At 66.3% G+C, this 22,176-nt stretch overlaps 1 protein-coding gene across 2 annotated transcripts; it reads right to left on the reverse strand.

Annotated features, from left to right (window-relative positions):
• Window positions 1-4,944: 4,944 nt before the first annotated feature.
• On the reverse strand, window positions 4,945-21,395 carry NTRK1 (neurotrophic receptor tyrosine kinase 1). 2 transcript variants are annotated; one of them, XM_016166196.2, is made up of 17 exons: window positions 21,071-21,345; window positions 18,128-18,202; window positions 17,859-17,930; window positions 16,449-16,517; window positions 15,622-15,767; window positions 15,311-15,450; window positions 13,085-13,217; window positions 11,538-11,864; window positions 11,176-11,193; window positions 10,947-11,002; window positions 10,604-10,706; window positions 9,994-10,140; window positions 9,591-9,721; window positions 9,314-9,486; window positions 7,011-7,251; window positions 6,485-6,643; window positions 4,945-5,268 (listed from the first exon to the last, which is right to left on the reverse strand). In XM_016166196.2, the coding sequence occupies exons 1-17, from the start codon at window positions 21,280-21,282 to the stop codon at window positions 5,083-5,085; spliced, it is 2,388 nt and encodes a 795-aa protein (XP_016021682.2). In that variant the 5' UTR covers window positions 21,283-21,345; the 3' UTR covers window positions 4,945-5,082. The 2 variants fall into 2 exon arrangements, with proteins under 2 accessions (XP_016021682.2, XP_036090686.1); XM_036234793.1 differs by lacking the exon at window positions 11,176-11,193 and having other exon boundaries at window positions 21,071-21,395.
• Window positions 21,396-22,176: the final 781 nt, after the last annotated feature.

Here is a 22,176-nt window from a genome sequence, read left to right on the forward strand (position 1 = left end):
CCCTCCTGGCCTCCATGTCATTAATTACCTCCTCTCCCAGCCCAGCAGGGGGAAGCCAGCTCCTGAGGGACAAGGAGCCAGGTCTGACCCCTGCCCGAGAAGCCTCTCCTGCTCCCCGCTACTTCCGAAGGAAGAGAGAGGAGAGGAAGAAAGTCGTGGGAGGGAGGGAGCCCGTGACCTCCCCCAAGCACCCCGCGCCCCCCGCCGCCCCCTCTGAGGTACTCCGGCCCCTCGCCCCCTCGCCTGAAGATGGTCAGGCAGGGGCTGAAGAGCGTCCGGCTGGGAGAGGGGCCACCCCAGAAGGACAGCCAGGCCCCCCAGGCCCCTCCCTGCCTGTGTCCCTTCTGCTTTTAGGCTGGGACCGGGGATTAGCCCGAACCTTCACTGCCGCACACGAACACAAAACCAGACATGGGACTGAGTGGCCCTGGGGCTGAGAAGGGGCAGCGCAGTCCCCAGTGAGGCGCCACCCACCCCAGGTGCAGCGCGTGGGCAAGGGAGGCGTCCGAGCCTCGCGTGTGGGGGGGGGGCGCCTTCTCCCCCTGCACTGCCATGCTGGATCTCCCTAGCTCACCTGCATCCTCTCTCTCTCTCTCTCTCTCTCTCTCTCTCTCTCTCTCTGTCTCTCTCTCATAAACACACACATGTTAAAGTGAAACGAGACCAAGGCCAGGTCCACCCCAGCTTTCTGCCCCCACCTGCTCCTCACCCAGGACATCCTAACTCCACCCCCCAGGGCTCTTGCCTCCCAAATTCTGTCTCCACACGTCTTCTTCCAAGAAGACCCAGGCAGTTACCCACCCCCTGCCCCCGGCACAGTGCAGGCTGAAGGCTCCATGAGGTTCTCCGGAGCCCCCGTCAACCCCATGAGCCCCGTTATCAGACCAAGTGAGGCTGGAGACCCTACAATCGAGACCCCTCAAACATGAGGACGCTCCTCCACCTCCAGCCCGCATTGCTCTGACCGCAGGCCTCAGGCAGCCAGGACCTGCAGTGGGCGGGCCGAACGGACTGACCCCTTCAGACCCGGGGGAGCAGGGGGGCCGGCAGCAGGGATTGCCAGATACTCGGGAATAAGGGGCCGCAGGGATTCGGGACAGAAGGCCTTGGGAACATGTCTCCCACCCCCAGACAAGTATGCCAGAGACCTGACTCAGCCTGTGAGGGTTCGTGACCTTGGTGCCAAGCTCCAAGTCTAATCCCTGAGGGCTGCCGGGAGGAGGTGAGCTGGGGGAAATCAGGAGTCAGGGGCTGGAAGTGACAGGGCGGTTTGTGGGGTGCTCTGGCCCTGCCCTCCCTGTAGTGGGGGCTCTTCCAGCACAGGGGCGGGTGGGGCAGCTCAGGAACCTGCAGCTACGGCCTTCGGAGGCAGGAAAGAGCCCCTCGCCTCACACACTCCACAGCCAGGCAGGTCCTCCCTGGAGCAGCTGTAGCTGGATGGGCGCTGGGGACCAGGAGGCAGCAGCTTCTCTTCTGTGAGGCCCCAAATCATGCCCCCGCCGGCCTGTGCCCCCCACCCCCAAAGACCAGGGCCTGGAGGGGGGTAGGACAGGGGGCGAGGCGTGGGGAGGAGTGACGGAAACAGCAAACGGTCACGGAGCCCCCGCTGGGCCCGGCCCTGCGGGAGCAGCTCTACGCAGGCCCCTGGTCCAAACCTCGCAGCGGCCGTGCGAGGTCAGAGGTCAGACCCAGTCCTGTCCCGTCTGAAGAGGACACTAAGGCACAGCAAGGTCGAGCGACCTGCTGGATATCTGCAGACCCAGACACTCTGGCTCCAGAGCCTGGAAGCTTCTCCAGGTGACCTGGCCCAGAAGAGGAGGAAGGGCCCGTGGAGGGGCCGGGGGGCCGAGCGCGGGGGCTGCGGCCACTCCGGCCCCGTCTCCACGCCCCTTTGCCCTCCCGGGCTCTCCCCGCAGCCCTGGCCCCTCTGGTCTCTGGTTCCAGGTCTCTTTCCTCCTCAGCAGCCCAGAGCCAAAGCCACTGGGGTGTCCCATCTTAGCAGAGGTGGCTGTCAGACCTGGGGGGCGGCCCGGGGGGCTGGTGCTGGGAGCACGGGAGCCGCTCACTCCCGGGGGCCTGGCCTGCCTGGTGGCTCAGTCTGGCAGGGGCTGAGTCGGGGTCCTCGTTCCTGGCTCCTCCCGGGGGGCGGCCCACCCCTTCCTCACTGGGAGCCTGTCCAAGGCCACGTTAGGAATTTGGCAAGACAGGTACACGCCGGCCGGAGAGCACAGCGCCCACAGAGCCCGGCCTTCTCTCCAGGACTTCTCGCTGCCTCGGGGGTTCCGGGGAGCTGGGGCGCACTGCCCAGGCCACCCCAGCGCCCCACCCCCACTGTTCCTGGAAGCCAGAGCAGGCAGGACAGGAAGGAGCTGGGGCTGCTTGGGAAGGCTGAAGGGGTCAGGACGGCCGGGACCCTGAGTTCTCCAGAGCGCCCAGCCCCACAGGGGGCCCCGGGGGCCTGCTGGCTCCTGCGCCGCAGCCTCCCTCTCTCCCAGACGCTTGGGGGAGCTGGCACCAGCTGGACGCCCCCACCTTCTTGAGCCTCCGTCTTCCAACCAAGAGGGGCGGAGGGAGGGGCCCACGCCAGCCACACCAGCTTGCTGTCCCTGACCCCACTCCCCACGGGGCGCTGAGGGGCCCGTTCCCCCGACCGACCGGCAGGCACCCAGCTCCTGCTGCGTGTGGGGTGCGGCCTGTTATCCTGACGCAGCCAGGAGGAGGCCATCGGGGAGGGGACGTGTGCCGCAGTGGGGGGCAGGGGGCGCCGTCAGCGACGAGGAAATCCAGCAGCCGCGGGTGACGGGGGCCGGGTGTGCGCGCCCCTCACGCACGCGTGGGGCGGGCCCGTGTGCCGTGGCCGTGCCCTCGGGGAGGCCGGTGTGCCGTGCGAGCCCTCCGCAGCACCCGGGACAAGGCCGCCCTTGCCCGAGGGGCAGAGTGACCGGCTTCAGGGCTGTCCGCATCCGCGAACCCCGGTCCCCTCTCCACGCTCGCCGGGGCTTCTCCTTCCCTGTCTGCAGCTCGTGCCTGGAGCCCCCCACCGCAAGACCCCCAGCCGCGGTCTGAAGAGCCTCTGCTGTCCTGACGCTCTTGACCTTGGAAATGCTCCATGTGCCCGCTGGGCCCTTCTGCTACCTGCCTGCCGCCCCCTCTGCTCCAGCAACAGCGGGGCCAAACCTCAGAGCCCAAGGCTGCTCCCCTCGGGGACTCCGAGGCTGGCTGTCCCTCCCCCTCCTCGGCCCCTGGGCTTGGAGGCAGAGGAGGGGGGAGGCAGGAGTGTGGCTGAGGCAATCCGTGCTGTGCTCCAGGACACTGACTCGGCTGTCCCTCCGTCCCTCCTCTGTCCTTCCGTCTGAGCACCTCCAGGTCCACGGCCCCGTCCCCGTCTGTCTGCACTGCCTCTTTGCACCTGTCTCCAGGCTCACCTGTCCGGTCTGCCCCCCACCCTGTCTCTCCCCCCAGGTGACCCTACCTGCTCTCACAGGGGTGGCACAGCAGCACCCCCCACCACCCCAGGGCAGGAGCAGAGGGCCCGTGGGCTTGCCCTCAGCGGCCAGACCCCCGCCGGTCAGCCTGCAGCTCTGCCCAGACCTCCATCAGCGCTAAGCAGGCTGGACAAGACGCAGACACCACCGGGCCAGGCCTGGGGACGATAAGACCCAGATTGAATCACAGCGGCGGGGGACCAGGCACGCAGGGACACGAGGCAGCCACGCCATTAGCCCCGAGGAGCTGCGGGGAGCGTGGGTTATTGCAGGAGCCGGACAGGCGATTGGAAGTGATGGGCCGGGGGTGGGGGCCGCTGGGGCGAGGGAGGTGGGGGCAGGGCCCCGGACCGGGGGTGGGGGCCGCACCCAGCCTCTGTGCTGGCAGAAGCCTCGGCCCCTCAGCAAGGCCAGGTGCCTTCCGAGCGGAGAGAAAGGAGACCCCGCCCCCTCCATCAGCAGGACAGGGAGATAAACGGACAGATGGCTCTATCCTGTCCCCAGCCTCCCGTGTTGACCTCGAAGCACCGGGAGCCAAGAAGAGTGACAGAGGGGGACAGGGGGTCCTGTGTCCCTCATGGTCCCTTCCCCTGCTCCTTCCTGGTCCTGCTCCGCGTACGCCCTCGCACAGGCACACGCACGCACGGGCACGCACAGGCACACACAAAGTCACACGCACAGGCGCACGTACACACACCCATGCACACCCATGCACAGGCACACACACATGCACACACACACGGGTACACACACAGACACACACGGGCACACACGGGCACACAGACACACATGTGCACACGGGCACACACACAGGCACACAGGCACACGCACACAGACACACAGGCACACCCACGGGCACACGCACGGGCACACACATGCGCACACAGGCACAGGCACATGCATGCATGAGCACACGCACAGGCACACGCACGCACGGGCACACACAAAGTCACACGCACACACACTCACCCACACACACACATGCACAGGCACACACACACATGCAGAGACACACGGGTACACACACACAGACACACAGGCACACGCACAGACACCCACGGGCGCACGCACGGGCACACGCAGCACGGGCGCAGGCGCGCTCTCCCGTTCACCCCGCCGTCTGCTGGCTCTGCTCCAGGCAGGGCAGACACCCCCCAACGCTTCCGCCCTGTCCCCACACACCTGACGGCCACCCCTTCCGCCGCAGCACCGGCCTCGCCTCGGAGCACCAAGTGCGGAGACGGGCGGGCAGGGCCGAGGTGGGGAAGCCCAGGCCGGGGGCTGCCTCTCCGCCAGGGGCACGAGGGGACCTCAGGACTGGGAGGCGAACCTCGGCCACAGCGGAAGCGACAGCGGCTTGGAGCAGGGGCAGGCGGCGGGTCCCAGGGAGTCGCCCCTCCCGGAGCCCTGGTCCCCACTCCTGATCGACGTCACCCCAAGAATGGGCAAGAGACACAGCCGAGGGACGATAAATATAATTGCTGCGGCGGCGCTCTCCCAGGGGCAGAGGGCACGCCGCCCCCCCCAGACCCCGCTCGACCCGGCCCGCATGCTGAGGGCGAGTCGCAGGCTTCGATGGGGTCGCCGCGGGCAGCCCCTAGCCCAGGACGTCCAGGTAGACAGGGGGCGCCTGGGCCAGGGCCTGCAGCCGGGCCTGCACGTCCTTGATGGCATGCCGCTGCTGGGGCTCCCGCTGCCAGCAGCCCCGCATGATGGCGTAGACCTCCGGGGGGCAGGCGCGCGGCCGCTCCAGCTCACGCCCCTGCGTGATGCACTCGATCGCCTGGGGGCACCGGAGGAGGGAGAGGAGGGCACCCTGGGCTGGGGCAGGACAGGGAGGCCAGCCAGGCGCTGCCCCCCTCCCCAGACCCCGGGGCAGGTCCCATAATGCATCTGGGCCTCCTGGCTAATCATAACCTAAGAGGACAGGGGACCCCGAGCTTCCCTTCTGCTCCACTCTGAGCACAGGAAGGACCGAGGTGAGCCTGACTCTGAGAAGGCTGGGCTGGGGGTGGGACTGATCCCAGAGCGGCCTGAATGGGACCCTCAGGAGACCGGCCAGGTGGTGGAAGGACGGGGCGGGGCCAAGGCCCTGGCCAAAGCCAACTGCCTACTGTCGGCTGCTGAATGGAGGAGGGGGCGGGGCCTGCACCTGTCACCTACAGCGGGCAAAATGAACAGAGAGCAGAGTTGCGGGTAAAGGCCCTGAACGACCTGGCTCGCATTGAAGGCAAAAGACAGCCCCGCGTCCTCTCTCTTCTGTAGGTACCGCTCTGTGGGGACCTAGCTCCTCCGAAAAAAACCGGCAGCGGGAAAGATCAAAGCGCGACTCCAGGAAGGGCCGCTGAGCCTGCTCAGCTGCTCGGGGACTCGGGGACGGGCGGAAGGGGCGACGGCGGCCGCAGGGGCCTGGGGCCTCCTTCCCCGCTTCTCTCCCTCCCCATTAGAGGACCTGGATCGTGGGCGGCCCCAGTTCCATCCCTTCTCTCAGTGCTTGAGAAAATTAAAATCTATAACCCTCTCCCCCACCGCACCAGCCTCCAGGGAGCAGGCTGCATTAGGAGAAGAAATGGAAACTGACAGCTGCGAGCCAAGAAGGGGGAGGGGGAGCCGCGCTGGAAGACGGAACACCTGGGGCCCGCTCCCCCGCCCAGCGGGCAGGGGGCAGGGCTGCACCCCCAGGCCCCTGCTGCAGCGCCGGGCCCTCTCCCGCGCAGGGCTCCTCTTTCCGCACCTCCCCTTCCACCCCGCTAACGCCTATCAGCTCTGCAAGCTGCAGCCCGACCGGGGGTCTGGGCTCCGTCTCTAAAGCGCTCTGAGGCTCCCCCAGGAGCCCGCGCTCAGGACGGTGAGCGGAGGCGGCGTAGGGGAGGGTCTCGAACGCAAGGCAGGGCGGCGTTGGGTGCAGGGAGCTCAGCGTCGCAGGAGGGGGGTGCCCGCTGGTGGCGGGACGCGGGGGGGGGGGGGGCAGGGAGGGGGCGGCCCAGGGCGCGACTGACCTCGGCGTTGGAGAGCTGGTACCAGGGCTGCTTGCCGTAGGCGAAGATCTCCCAGAGCAGCACGCCGAAACTCCACACGTCGCTCTCGGTGGTGAACTTGCGGTACAGGATGCTCTCGGGCGGCATCCAGCGGATGGGCAGCATGGTGCGGCCTCCCACCTGCGGCGGCGGCCGGCGCGTCACGCGCTGGGGGCGCCCCCCCCCCCGCAGCCGCTCGCGCCCGCGCCCGCCCCCGCCGCGTCGTTTGAAACACGTGGCCGTGGCTCCCGCGCCCAGCGCCAAGCGGGAAAAGCCGATGGTGCCCTTTCGTCCGGGACAGCGGAGACGGACCCTCCACCACCGGGGCCCAGGAGCTAGGAGGGGCTTAGCCTGGGACCCCGCCGGCCGCGAGGAGGAGGAGAACGACGAGGAGGAGGAGGAGGAAGAGGGGGAGGAGGAGGAGGGCGCGCTGGGTGGGGAAGGGCTCTGGGCTGGGCCCGGGCATCCAGGTGTCCCCGGGCGCGGGGCTGGGGCCGCAGACCCTTACGCGGTAGTAATCGGTGCTATAGATGTCCCTGCTCATGCCGAAGTCGCCGATCTTAACCACCAGGCCCTGGCCCACAAGGCAGTTGCGCGTGGCCAGGTCCCGATGCACGAAGTGCAGGCCCGCCAGGTACACCATCCCCGCAGCGACCTGGCTGGCCACTGCCAGCAGCTGCCCCAGGCTCAGGGGGCCTGGAGCCACGTCCTCCCCGCCAGCCAGCAGCTTGGCATCGGGCCCGTGGGACCTGCAACCGAGGGAGAGGGGCTGGGCTGGGAGGAGAGGGTCCCCAGGAGCCCGAGAGGGGCCGTGGAACGGGGAGGGAGCTCCAGGCCCTAAACGGAGGAAGGGAAGAACAGGGCAGGCAGCCGTCCTCGGAGGGGCAGGGAGGGGCAGGGCTTCCAGCAGTGCCCGCACTGCCCACGCTCATGGCTTCCTCCCGGGCGGCCACCTCGAACTCCGATCCCCGCATCCAGCTGCCCCCGGCCCCCACATCCCTTGCCCAGCACCTCCCCCGCCCCAGCCTGCCCTGCCTCAGCGAAGGGCCCCTCCCCACCGGCTCAGAGCCTGCAACCTGGGAGCCCCCTGGGTTCCTGTCTCTCTCACCTTTGCACTCAACCTCCAGCCATTCCTGTAGGGTTCTCCTTCCCCACAAAGGTTTCCGGGGTGCCATACTCCCCACAGCCGCCCCTCCCCGGTCACTCACCCCCTCCCCAATATTCCTTCTGAAGCTTTGCCTGAGCTGATGGCTTTGCCTGTACCACCCTTGCCTAGTGGCCAGCTTTCTCCTCATCCGATTATTTGCACATTTATTCCAGGCATCTAACAAACACCTCCATCGCGCCAAGCAGCCAAACTATGGCAGAGAGTAGGATGCAGTATGAGGGATGGGTAGGGATGGAAGAAATAGGGGGAGGCTTCCTGGAGGAAGAGACATCTACCTGAGACTCCAGCCCTGAGGAATAGGGATGGGTAAGCCATTTGAAGGGGTCAGGGACAGAGGTGGGTGAAGTGGCTGGGAGGGAGGCCTGGTGTGCCAGGCAGAGGGAACCCTGAGTACCAAGGCCCAGAGATGAGAAGGAACAGAGGGCGCCGCCTACAGGAAGTCTTCCGGACTTGTGTAGGTGTTTGCACAGCCCCCTCTGGTTCCCCGTGCTCCATCCAGCCTTAGAGCACGTCTCCCACCACCTGAGCTCCTACACCACCCCTCCCTGGCTCCTCTCGGCTCACCTCCTCTGAGCCAGTCCACCCCGCACACAGCCCTGGGGGCGGCACTGCCTCCCCCCGCTCCACACTGTCCAGCGGCCCCTCCCCACCCACAGAGGCCCAGACTCCAGGGTCTCTCCCAGCTGACTCCTACAGCCTGACCACACAAATGACCCAGCACTCCCGAGGGGATGCCTGGGGACCGAAGCTCGACCACCGGCCGACAGCCACACAGGGCTTTCTCTTCCAGGACCACGGCGCCTGGTGCGGAGCTGCGGTCAGAAAGCAAAGCTCCTTGGCAAAGAAGGCTCAGCGAAGACGTCCAGCGGACCCCAACCCTGGCCTCTCCCTGTCTCAGAGGGACTGTCCCCACGGAGGCCCATGCTGATAGGGGGCCATCCTCACACAACCCCATCCTCGTGGGGGCCCGTCCTCATGGGGACTCATGTCATCGGAACACGTGGCCATCACAGTCAGGGTGGGATGCAGGGCTCTCCGCCTGGGGTCCTACCCCCTGGGATCATTTACTACCTACGGGTCCCTGGGCAAGTCACCTAAATTCTCCAAGCCTCATCTGTGAAATGGGCTCATTTCTCGAAGTTATTGAGATGATCCACACAAATTAGTAACCATGTCAGAGTCGCTGCATCCAAAACCAAACAAACCAACTTTTGGTAACTTTCCTCGTGTATAACTTGCCACGCATGCTTGGAGGGAACGAAAAATGCACACGTGTTATGTGACGACGCAGATACGCGGCGTGAGCACAGACGGCCACTGTGGGAACGGCGTCGGCAGTGCTGGAACGCAGACGCGCTGGTCCGGCTGCTGTCGTCATGACGACGACCTCGCGCAGGCGCAGCCGCAGAGCGCCACTCGCTGGCCCTCTGCAACGCGCATCCGTCCCGATGTTCCGGCTCGCAGCTCCCACGGGGGGCGCCCTCCTGACTGCTGCCACTGTCCTTCGCACGGACTGCCCCCGGCTCACACGTCTGCCTCTGAGCTCCCTGGGGACAGGACTTGTGCCCGCCCCCCCTACCCCCGGACTTGGGGTCCCTCAGTTCAGCAGGCAGCAGGCACAGGACGAGGCCGGGCGCTCGTACCGGAGGAAGCGGTTCAGGTCGCCGTGCCGCATGTACTCGAAGACCATGAGCAGCGGGCGGCCCTCGGTGCACACGCCGAAGAAGCGCACGATGTGCTGGTGCCGCAGCACGGTCAGCAGCTCGGCCTCGCGCTGGAAGTCCTGCCGCGCGCTCTCCGACGCCTCCTTCAGCGCCTGCGGAGGGGACGGCCGCGGGAGGGACGTGCCACTGCCCAGCCGCAAGTCGTGAGCGCCCCCAGCCCGGGCGCCCTGCCCTGGGGCAGTGGCCGGGGTCGTACCTTGACGGCCACCAGCATCTTGTCCTGCTCAGGCAGCAGGTGGTGGCACTCGGCAAGGAAGACCTTCCCGAAGGCGCCCTCGCCCAGCTCCCACTTGAGCACGATGTCCTGGCGCTTGATGTGACGGACACCTGGGGGGCGGGTCATGGGTCAGACAGGAGCGGGGCCGCACGGGCTGTCGGCAGGCTGTGCCCCGCACTAGGGTACCAGCCAGGGGCCAAGCCCGAGTGGAGCCTTCACTTCGTCAGCAAGCCCCCCCCATGGTGTGGACAAGGTGGGGCTGGGAGGGGGGGGTGTGTCCAGGCCTGGGAAGGACACAGGCTTAAATGCACACGCATGCACACGCATGTGCACACACGTGCACACAGGCTTGTCCCCACCACGACCCAGCACAGCCCCTCACAGGCATCACTGAAATATTGTGGGTTCTCGATAATGTGTCCTTGGAGTCCGGAGCCTTTGCCCTCGGTGGGGGACAGGGAGCTGCCACCCAGCGTCATGAAATGCAGTGACATGGCCAGTCCATCCTCCGGAGCCAGCACGGCGGGGCCTGGGGAGGAGACGCAGCACCGTGTGGAGGGGTCACAGCCTAGGCACACATCCCGACCCCTGCCAGGATGCCGGGTGCCAGAGAACCCCACCTTGTGATTTGCGGGGGGCGGGACACGACAGTGGCAGGGGGCGGGGAGGCGCTGTGGCCTCCTCGGGCTCCTGTCCAACCTGAGGCCCCAGGGGACACCAAGAACGCCCCCTCGGCCCCCCCACAGAGCCCAGACCTCCCAGACCCACTTAGCGTTTGACTGCAGTCCAGCCGCCAATTAGCATCTGCTACCTCTGAAACTCCCCCGGCACCAGCCTGACACACACTCACACACACAGCCCCACAGCCAGGCCCTCATACGCCCCGAACTCACACTTCCCAAACTCCACGTGTGCATAGCACCCCGCCCCGCCCCGCCCGAGGCGCCGGTGGGACAGGCCGACGGACAGCCCCTCGAAGCCCCTCCACTCACGGTTGACCCCAAACTTGTTCCTCCGTCCGCATTTGTTGAGCACAAGAAACAGCGTGGAAAGGAAGAGGCAGGCGAAGACGGCCAGGCCCACGGCCACGGAGACCTGAGGGTGGGGCAGTCAGGTCTGGGGCTCCTGCGCGTTCAGAGCCCCCCACGGCAGTCCCCCACCCTGAGCCAGGCCCCCAAGGCTGCCCGCTCCACCCCTGGGGACTGGGCCGGGCTGTGACGAGGCTGGCTGGGCTCAGCCAGGCTGCACTGATCCCCAGGCTCTGCCCGGAAGTGACCAGCCTGTAGCCGGTCTCCCTGTGCCCCGTCCTGGACAAGCCCCACTTCCCATGCTCACCCCAAAAGGTGTTTCATCCTTCTTCTCCACCGGGTCTCCAGACGTGCTGTTGGTGTCTATGGGGACGCAAGGCAGGAAGCTGGGTCTTGGCACATGCTGCGTCTCCTCCAGCAGCTCCCCGCCCCGCCCTGGCCCCAGCTGGCCCCTTGGGGTTCGGGTCAGCTGTACCCTCTGCCCAGCCTCGGCTCCAGGGCCCAGACACAGCCTGCCTCCAGCCTGGGGTACTCACCCACTGGAGAGAAGGAGACTGCAGCAGGAAGGAGAGAGAGCAGTCAGGTGGGGAGGAGAGCCTGAGTCCCCTCCCCCCTTGGGACTCACCCCGACACGGGCTAGGGATGGGATGGGATGGGACAGGAAGTGGGGCGAGAAGACGCAGGAGGCCCTTTTCCATCTGGGCCATGGTCAACCTGCTACGTGGCTCTGTTCGGCCAGCCCAGAGGACAGAAGAGCTCAGGGGCTTGGGACGCCCGGGCGCCGCATCGGTGGGGCAAGGCGGCCAGCACCCCACCTCTGGGGCAGGGCCACGCGGGAAGTGGGCGCGGCCTCCCCACACCGCGATCCGTGCCCAGGGGGTCAGGGTGGCCCTCGCACCGGGGATGGGGTCCTCGGGGTTGAACTCGAAAGGGTTGTCCATGAAGGCGGCCATGATGGAGGCGGCGGCCCTGCCCGAGGGGTTGGCGGCCAGCAGCGTGTAGTTGCCGTTGTTGACGTGCGTGGGCTGGTTGAGGCGCAGACAGCCGTGCCGCACGGTCTCGTTGGCCGCCGGCTCCAGGAACTCGGTGAAGATGAAGCTGGTCTCGTTGAGCGCGGAGCCGTTGAACAGCCAGCGCAGCGAGGGCGCCGGCTGGCCGTCCACGGAGAAGGGGATGCACCAGTGGTGCAGCTCCACCGCCTGGTGCAGGCGGACGCTGGCGGGGACTGCGGGCGGAGAGGGGCGGTCAGGGGGTCGGGGGCGGCCGCGCGCGCGCGGGGCAGCCGCTGGGCTCGGACGCGGGTCTGCCGCCGCTCAGCACCGTGCGGGCCACGCGTTTTGAGGGAAAGTGCTAGTAAATCTTAGTGAGTCGGTAACGGCCCCAGGGAAGTGGGCAGCGGCTTCTGGTTTGGGTGAGGGGGCCTGGACAGAGTTACGTGGGCTCAGGCTTAAGGACATGGGAGGGAGCCTGACCATCAAACAAGCAAAAAAAAAAAAAAAAATTTTTTTTTAAACTTTTTGAAAGAAGACATGGGTTTGAAATAGACCCAACCCGAAAGAGGCAAAAGCTCCTCAATAATAGAAAAAATATGGCTCCGTCTGCGTCTGCGCACACATACGTGTACGGTTCACATCGGAACCCCGGCCAGCGCTCACGCAACGGGGGCGCCCTTCCCGGGAACTGCGTGGAGCCCAGCTGCTCCCGTCCGCGGGGGCGGGCCTGGCAGGCACAGCGTGAGTGAGCGAAGGACGCTCGACACAAGCTAGCACACGAGGCACGCACCGAGGCACGCACCGAAGGCGTGCGGGACCCGGCGGGGTCCCCACGGTACGGATGCGGAAGCGCAGGGGCTCGGACTCATCTCTAAAAGCGAGGAAACGACTATGGACTGTCAGGACCGGCAGGACCGGCAGGGCGGGTGGAGGAGGGGACGGGGCTGAGAACGGCAGAGGAAGGGCGCGTCTGCTCCCGCGCTGGTGAGAATAACTCGTTCAGAGTGGATGTGGTTTACGCACTGGTCTCTGTATGTCACGCTTCGCATTCAAAGAAGGAAAGTTAGATAACGTAAACAAGTTAAGACCTCTCGTTGGCAGACCTAAAGAAATCAGGCAGAGAGGAACTGGGGAGAGGAGCTGCTTCTTTTAAAATGGGTCTGCAGGGTTCAGGTCCCATGGAGCGACAGAGGGACAGGCTTGAAGAACCACAGCGCAGCGGCCGGGCCTCAGGTAGCCCGACCTGGGCAGGGGGCCAAAAAGAAATCCATCTCCATCCCTCTGGCCTTGACGGGCCTGAGGGTCTCCTCCAAAGGATCAGGTTTTCATGGGAATCTGGGAACAGCTGGGAGCGAGCAGCTGTGGAGACACGCATCCCCCCACGCTCACGCCCTCTTTTCAGGGAAGAAGGGGTAGGGGTGGGGGCAGGTGCAGGGCGGGCTTCGGGACTCACAGGAGACATTGACCTGGATGTTGACCTCCGCCCGACCCACGTCATTCTCCGCCCAGCAGGTCACATTCTTTCTGTTGAGGTCACTGGTGACATTGGCCAGGGTCAGCCTCAGGGACGGCGGATCCCCAGATTCCTGCGTCAGGGAAGAGGGGGAAACCAGGAAGAGCGTCAGCTAGCTTCTGGCCGGAGGGAGGCTGGGGGCTGGCGCTGGTGTCTTTGGGAGCCTTTGGCTCCAGATGGAAAAGACGGCGGGCTGGGGGAGGGGAGGGAGAGGGTGGTCGACCCGGTTCACAGGCTGTCCCCCCCACCCCGATCATTTACCTAATGATCTGGAAGTGTAGAACACAACCAGTAACCTCCAAACAGGTGTGAAATGCCCCAAACCAAAACCACCCATCTGAGCAGCAAGATAGATGTCACAGATCCCAAGTACCAAACACATGTGACTCCCCAGAGCACTGTCTAGGACCTGGCCACCTCCTCGCCCCCGTTCCCCCACACAGGGCCAACACGGCCTCAGCCCCACAGCTCAGACACAGGCCACCAGGCAGAAGCAACAGCAGCCTCACAACCTCCTTTGGCAGATGAAGAAAGAGAGTGAAGTTAGAGGCAAAGTGACTTCATTCTGAGTCATCACTGAAAGATTGAATCAGGTTCAGATTCTCTTCCTAAGAAACGGGGGACGTGGGGGAGTCACGTGACCTTGAGACAACCCTTAATCTTGCTGAGCCGTGGTTTCCTTGTTTCCGAAGTGGAAGAGGTAGGCAACCTTTTGACAGTTCAGAAAGCTACGTTCGCAAAACAACGAAAATAAATGAACCAGTGGACGAATCTCCCGTATCCAGAAACGCTAAGCACGGGGTCCCTCGAACGAAGCCCGATGAGGTGAGGTTTTTCTGGGCTTCTGCCCTCCCTCCCTTTACTGGCCCGAGGGCGACCAGCCTCCCCCCACCCCACCCCCTGCTTAAGCCAGTTACAGTGCGACTTTTATTTTTTTTCTGTTTTCTGGGTTTTTTTTCTGAGAGTTTTTTTGTTTGCTTGTTTTTTTTCGAATACAGTTAACATTCAATATTGTTATATATTAGTTTCAGAAGGGTGTGACTTTTCTATAGGAAGTTTCTAGAAAACACAAGTAATAACAAACATGTAAATCTCCCAAAGAAAAAAGCAAAAACCTGGAATTTCCCCCAAATGAACGGTGGATCAAGCGTCTCCACAGATGGTCACGGCCCACCTCTTGGCTCTGCCCTGTCCCCTCTCCACTGCTCACTCTCGGTGGCTTTGATCGTGGGAAACACCCAATGCCTTGTGGTCCCCTCACCCTCTCTGGACAACCCCCGGCTCTCTGACCGGAGCTGCAGGGGCCCCCAGCAATTCTGGGGCTGACCCCCCCCCACCCCGCCCCCCGGACCCCCGCAAACCGAGGGCCTTTTCACGGAACAGCTTCCCCAGTGCCACTGGCCCGGCTCCCCCCAAGCGCTAGACCCTGTGTGTCTGACCACATGGGAACGGCTTCCTGGGTGGGCCCAGCCCATGGCTGGCCCCTCCTGACCTTGTCAACAGAACACCTTGAGCCAGTTGCGGCTACTCTCTCTGCCTGTCGCCAGGATGAGGACACAGGGCAAGCCTGGGACGGTGCTCAAAGACACATCTGAATGACAGAGATAGAGGCCAGAGAATGCCCAGGGGCAGGCAGGACACCAGAGGCCAGCATGTCCACCTCCGTTTACAGATAAGGAAACCAAAGTGCAGGCGGATTAGAGCGTTTCTTCCGAAAGTCAAGTCGAGCTGAGGCTTCATCAGCGAGCTGGAGGTGGACCGGGACCCGCGCCGCCTCACGCATGCGCTCGCTGCACCGCGGGGGGGCGCCGCTTCCGCCCCTGCCGAAGGCTAAGGACCAGCCGGCGGCTGGGAGCAGGGCCACACGGGCTGCGCCCTCGCCACGGCCCTCGTCTCCTTGTTTAGAAAGAGAGCGGACGGAGGGGTGGTCTGCGGGGACCTCCCGGCCCCCATGCGTGAGGGCTCTGTGACCCTCTGCCTCACGGCCAGTGCTATGTTCCCACCCGAGGCCACGTGTGTGCCGGGGACAGCATGAGCCTGAGCCCTGTGGGTCCAACCGTCTCTGTCCATCCCTCGTCCCCTGTGTGCTTCTCAGTTGAGGTCTCTTCCCCTCTCCTTGTCGCCTGTGCTCTGCCCAGGTCCCTCCTGGGGGCAGGGGCTTCTCACCGTCACCGTGGCCGTCTCCTCCAGCTCCGAGAGGATCCAGCCGGCCGCCACGCCCCGCCCCTCCACCTGGCACTGCAGCAGCACGTCGTCCCCCACGCCCACGGAGGCGTTGGGCGTCTGGACCCTCAGCACGGGCACTCCTGCGCGTCAGAGCGGGGAGGGGCCTCAGAACCCGGCCCTCGGGCACTGCTCCCCCCCCACCGTCCTCGGTGAGCCCAGCCTCATGCCCCAGTCCCCGGGCCTCGCGCTGCCCCGTGGCCAGCACGCAGCCCTGGCCCCGCCCCCGGCCCTCGCGCCCCTGCGGGCCCTACCGCAGCTGGCGTTGGACAGGCTGGCCAGGGGCCCCAGCGGGAGACACTGCAGCTCCTGCTCCCGCACGCGGCCCAGCCCCTCCTCCTCCCAGCGCCGCAGCCAGTGCAGGGCACAGGAGCAGTTCAGGCGGTTCCCCGACAGCACTCTGAGGAGGGGACACGGGGGTCGGGCAGGGCCAGCGCCGGGCCGAGGAGGGGGGGGGGGCGCGGTCAGACAGCAGCGTGGGCGTCCAGAGGGGAAGGGGCGGGGATGTAGAAGGCCCTGTCACCCCTGTCACCTACTGGTAAGAAGTCTCGAAAGACAATGCAGAAAGTCAGAGGGAGGGGCTGCCCAGGGGGACAGGCCAGGTGACCTGGAGGGAAGAACACTGCCCCCGGAGTGCCCCAGAGGCCTGCTGTCCACCGAGCAGCACGTCTCACGTGCCCGGGCAGCGGGCAGCCCCGGGCCTCTCAACCACACACGGAATTGGTCATCCAGGCCTGCGGCCCAGCCCACACCCCGCACGCCCCAGGCCAGCGGCCCCCTCAAGGGTGGGCCCGCAGCGCAGCCTGGGTGGAGGCTCACAGGTACGTGGAGACCCCGTCCGGCTCCCGGACAAACGGAGTCCCCGGCCCCCCCTAGTTCTACATGGACCCATGACACAGTGTCACTCACACGCCCACACAGGCTCACACACTCACACACCCACATGGGCTCGCACACTCACACGCTCGCACGCCCACACGGGCTCGCACACTCACACGCTCGCACGCCCGCACGGGCTCGCACGCACGCTGCTCACAGGCTCACACCCATGTCGCTTGTGCCCCGCGCGCCCCGCACTCACAGCTCCTGCAGGGGGAGGCCCTGGACGGTTTTCCAGGACAGCGACTCCAGGGCGTTGGAGGACAGGTTCCTGCGGGAGCCGGGCAGCAGACAGACCCTGTGAGTGACCCCCTCTGACCCAGGAAGAACCAGCCGGAGGCATCGGGGTCGGGACAGGTTGGCTCTCTGAGTCCCCTCCTCTTCCGGGGACAATAAGGGTTCACCCCAGTTAACCCTCCCGGACCCCAGGGAAGGGCTCTCGGGGAACAGCTGCTCCCCTCCCCACCTGGCCCCAGCTGGCAAAGTGCTGAGGCCCCAGCTGGGGAAGGGGCTCCATCTGTGTCCCCTCCCCCCAGGGTCCAGGACAGCAGGGGCGGGGGGAGAACCAAGGTACCCATACTCCCCTGCCCCCTCCCCCGACGATGACAGGGTTTTCACGTCCCCGCCCCCCTTCTCAGGGACTAAGAAGAGTCCACTGGAAGGGAACCCAGGCCCGTCCCCTGCTGTAGAGCTGGAGGAAGTGAGCGGGCCGGGGGCAGCACCAGGTCCGTCAGGGCTGACCCAGGGGCCCCAGCACCCTGCGCCTTCACCAGACTTGCTCCTGGGACCTTCTGCCTGGGGGCCTGCGCTGCTCCCCTCGTTACCTGGCCGTCCCACGGCGGGTGGGGGTCGGGGTAGGGTGTCAGGCTGCCCACCTCAGTGCCAGGCAGAGCTGAGTGTGGTTCCGTCCTGCCACTCAGCGCCGTGTGACCTCTAACCCCTCTGAGTCTGAGCCCTCGTTTATACACGGGGCGGGGGGGGGGGGACACGCCCTCTCCCCCCAGGCTGGCTGTGCAGACTCGCTGGCGTTAGTGCGTTAGTGGGGCGCGGCCCACATTGTAACTATGGCCCCAGTGCGGGGCCAGTGGCATGACAGCTCCCCATCTGCTGCCAGGTCACTGGACGTAACAGACGGTCAGAGTCCCCGGTGCGGCCGTGCCAGCGACAGGCCCCGTCTCCCTTCCCCTCTCCCCACCGCCCTGCGGGGGCAGCCGGAGGCCGGGGCGGGCCCACCGGGCTCCCCTTCACAAGCCTCTCCCTGTCCTCAGCTGTGACTCCCAGGAATGAGGAGGGTGACAAGTGGCAGGCCTGCCGCCCCAGCTCTCAGGCTGCCCCAGGGGCTGGGGAGGGGCCGGGAGGTAAAGCCGCAGCCGGGCCAGCCCTGGCGCGTATCTGAACCCCGAAAAGAGAACGGGGCCGTAGCAGGAAGCGGGGCGCAGGGCCGCGAGGACCTCCACCAGCAGGGCCGGGAGCCGAGAGACGGCCGTCCCTGAGGTGGCAGAGGAGGCCCAGGCTGCGGCCTGCTCAGAACAGGTCCCTGGGGAGCGCCAGGCCCATTAGCCGCCCCAGTCTGGGTGGCCGCCCACCCCTCCGCCCAGCCCGGGCCACTCACAGGACACGGAGCCGCGGAGTGAAGTGGAAGGCGTCGGGCGCCAGGGAGCGGAGGCCGCTATTCACGATGGTGCTAGGGGAGGGGACGGCGGTCAGCCCCGGCCTCTGCCGCCCCCACCCCTCAGAGCCCCCCCAGGACCCCTGAGCTTCCCGAACTCCAGTGCCAGGCCCCACCGCCCAGGTCCACCCAGGCCCCCAGGACCTCGGCGTCCAGACCGCCGCTCTGGTCCTCCAGGACCCGCCCCGCACCCACGGGCCCAGCCCCCTCACAGGCTCCTCAGCTCCCCCAGGCCCCTCAGGTGACCGGCCTCCAGATGCTGTAGCCGGGGGTCGTTCTCGATGTAGCTGTGGGGAGAGGGCATGGAGTCACGGGAGGCCAGGCCCACGTCACGTTCCTCTACCCTCCTGCCTCGCTCAGAGGCGCACACGCACACTCACGTGCACAGGCCTGGTCACACACACATGCTCAGGCGTGCACACACACATGCATACACGCGTGCACAGAGGCCCCCTCCCCACACGCAGTCACACATGCACACACACGCAGACCCACCTCCCCACACTCACACACACACACGTGTGCATGCCTCCTCACACCATCACACACGCACTCTTGTGCAACTCACACACACGCCCAGGCATGCACAGACACACGTATGCACAGGGGCGTGCCTTCCCGCAGCCACGCGTGTGCATGCCTGAGCACGCAGGTGCGCCCTCGCACACGGATATGCACATATCTCTCACGTGCACACACACACACGTGTGAGAACGTGTGCATGCTCACATCCGCAAGCACACACAAGTCCATTCCAGGCTGGTGTTCCGCTCTTACACACCAGCCTGTCTTGCCCACACTCACCAATGGGGTCGCTTCCACACTCGCTTCCACAAAGGCGCAGGCTTGGCTGCCGCGGCCCCACCCGGCACCGAGGACACCGGCTCACGCAGATGCGTGTGCCCGAACGCGCCTGCTCAGGGGCCACTGTCTGGACCCTGGCATGTCGTCTCTCCCACGCACGCACACGCACACCCTCCACGCTCCCCGCTTCCCCATACTCAAGGAGCAGGCCGTGCTCTGCCCAGCCGCCTTTCGGCAGAGCGAGCAGAGGAACGGAGGCTGTCAGTCAGGGGTGCCTGAACCCCTCCCTGCCTCAGGGGGGACCCGGGATGGGGGAGAGGAGCAAGGCCAGGCCGGGTGGGTGTGGGGTGAAGAGGCGCGGACTGGCTGACCCACAGGCGAGAGCAATGGGAAGGCTCAGCATGGCGGGCAGCGGAGAGAGGCCCGCACAGAGACGCGAGAAAGAGACCGACAGGACGAGCCTGGCAGAGAGAGAGACGGGCGAGGAGGACAGATAAGGGGAGGGAGCCAGAGAGCCGAGATAAGGGCAGAGAGCCGGAGAAAGCAAGATAGGGAGCCGGGGGAGAAGGAGGAAGCGGGCGGGGGAACGCTGGCGCCCTGGGCCCAGGGCCTGGCACCCGGGAGTTCCCGGGAACTCGGCCGTCTTGCAAGGGCACGTCAGCGTGCACCCCCTCCCGCACGCAGCACGCCAGGGTCCCTGACTCACTGCCGGTCCCGGAGCCCTCCCCCTCTACCCTCTTACTTCCCCTGGCTTGTGGGAGCCAAGGCCAGCCTGAGTGGCCCTCCCCTGCTCCCCCCTTCGTACCCTCCTTCGGCCCCAGCAGGACAGCCGGGGGGCAGGTCCTCAGTCCCCTGAAGCCTGGGGAATAACCTCCAGAGACTCTGAGGGCGAGAAGGTTCCCGTCCTGCCCACCCGCAGTCCCGCCCAGAGGATTGAAGCTGAGGGGACCCGGGGCGGGGTGGGCACGCAGTGGCGGGTGTGCGAGCTCTCAGGCAGCGTGCTCAAAGCTGCCTGGTTCGTTTGCATTCACAATCAATCTGTCTGTTCCAGTCCATTATCTCCTCGTTGGCTCTGCAGGGAGGGAGGAGGGGGCTGTGCGGGCGGAGGCAGGGGTCAGGCCGCCGCCCCGCCGAGGGGCTTCTCAGTTCGCAGCCCGGCTGGGCCCACCTAGGGCTTGGAAGGGACTGGCAAGTGAGCGCCCTCGTGGGAATATCCAGCCGGGAGCCTGGCCCTGGTTCGAAGGCCTGGGGCGATGGGCGTTCGGGAATGGGGTGGCGGCCAATCGCACGCCCCCTCCCGTCCTGCAGTCCTGCAGAGACCTAGGCCCAGACCAAGACAGGGGCCTCGCTCCTCCCGGTCTCCCTAGGGCCATTAGAGAGATTGAGTACCTTCCCGTTAATTGCCCGAGCTACCCGAGTAACTCGGTGCCAATTATCGCAGGCTGCTCAAGTGACTTCCAGACAGCGGTGGCCCCGCCTCAGAGACCTCCAACCCGTCCGTCCCGCCTGAGGCCAGGGTTCCTCGCCACCCTCTAGGCCCCGGGCCACAGGGGAGGATGTTCTAGCAGGTTCTCCTCTCTCCTAGAAGTCTCGCTGGCCCCACCAGCCACACAGAATACTCAAGTATTTTCCAGTCATCACCATGTGATTGATGCTCGAGTACCTCCAGGCCAATTATTCCAGAGTACTCCTGTAGGTTTCACTGCTAAAAAGTACTTGAGTGTTTTATAACGGATTACCACCCCAGAATGCTGGAGATCTCTCCCAGTTTGGGCCCTGACTTCCTGCCCCGGACAGGGAGGCGGGGGTGGGGGAGACGCCAGGCGGGTGGGTCTCATTTCCTTCATCGAAACCAAGGGTCTGGGGACAAGAGGTGGTGGACACGGGGAGAAGAGGGCCGGTCACCAAGCTATGACTCCGCACCACCTTCCACTTTGCCAGTTCCATCCTCAATTCCGGGGGGAGTTGGGGTTCCCTGGTCACAACGGGAAAGGGCGTGGGGCTATTTTCCCCATGAAGAGGGGGTAAGGCCGGAACGATGCCAAACGGCAGGGCGGTCCGCAGCCGACCGCCCCCGCGCCGCGAGGCAGAGGTGGCGCTCCTGCCGGGGCTCCAGGACGCGGCTTCGGGACGCGGACCTGCCTCGGACCTGGTCCACGGGGAGCCCCCATGCTCTCCCCAAGCCGGCGCCCCAGCTGCACTGAGCGCTGGGCACCGTCGCTGCCAGGGCGGCGGCGGCGGACAGCGGCACAGCCTCCCGCCGCGCCCGCCCCTCCCGACCGCGCGAGCCCGCGCCCTCGGGGCACGGCGCTGCCCGCCTGACCGCGGCCCCTCGCCCACCGGACACTCACAGCTCCGTCAGGTTCTCGGCGCCCGGCAGGTGGCGGAGGCTATCGAGAGCCCCAGCGCGGGTGCAGCGCAGCGCCGAAGGGCCGCGGGGGCAGCAGACCTCGGGGCAGGGCGCGGCGCCCGCGGACAGCAGCACCAGCCAGGCCAGCAGGCCGCCCGCGCCCGTCGCCCCGCCGCGCCCGCCGAGCGGCCCGCGCCGTCCGCCTCGCAGCATCGCGGCGGCGCTGGCCTCGCCCCGGCCGGGCCGCCGACTGAGCGCTCCAGCAGCGCGCGCCCGGCCTCCGGCGACACGTGCGCGGGGCGGCGTTAAAGACCCAGCCGCCAGGAAAGGGCGGAGCCAGCGGCCCCCGCCCCGCCCCGCCCCCTCCGGCTCCCGCCCTTCCCCCAGCCCTCCGGAGCCCCCCAAATGGGCCCCTACCCTATCCGGGGGCTCCCGCGTCAGCCTTCGGCCCCAGGATCCCGCTGTGCGGGGAGACGCGCAGGGCGCCCGCGGACGCCCCAGAGGTGCCTGCCGGGGCGGAGGAACTGGGAAGCCGAGACGTGATTTTCCAGCCGAAAGCAGCTGCGTGTCGGGGAGAAGGGAGGGGACCGAGCCGGGGAAAGGTCCAGGTCATCCTAGCCAGCCCCCGGCCTCCATCCTCCTCCTCGCGGCGCGCGTGCCTGGGGAGGGTGCAGGCCACTGGGGACGTCTTAGGCGAAACACTCTCTAAACCCTAGGAAGAAGACGGAAGGGACCCCCAAAAAGACCAAACGCAGGACCGGGGAAAGGAAAAATCAGAAGAGGCAGAGAAAAGGAAGGTGTCGCCCCAAGGGTCGGAGGAGAGAGACGCGAGAGCCCTGTCGGGACGCCGACTCCCAGGAGAGGCCACGGGGTGGCGCCAGAAGCCCGCGCGCAAAGGTGCGCGCCGGCCCGGGCCGCGTGGGTGGGGGCGCAGCCCGCAGCACCCACTGCCTGCTCCTGGCCACCCAGCATCAGCCCCGACCCCCGCCGGCCAGTGCTGTCCCCAGGCCGGTAGGGCCGAGTCGGGCCGGGCGGGCATCGATCGCCTCCCTGACAAGAGCATCGATCTCTGCGTGGAGAAATTAATAGATCTTCTCTTAGCTCCTT

The sequence above is a fragment of the Rousettus aegyptiacus genome, unplaced genomic scaffold (assembly GCF_014176215.1).
Source record: "Rousettus aegyptiacus isolate mRouAeg1 unplaced genomic scaffold, mRouAeg1.p scaffold_m13_p_17, whole genome shotgun sequence".
Lineage (NCBI taxonomy): Eukaryota > Metazoa > Chordata > Mammalia > Chiroptera > Pteropodidae > Rousettus > Rousettus aegyptiacus.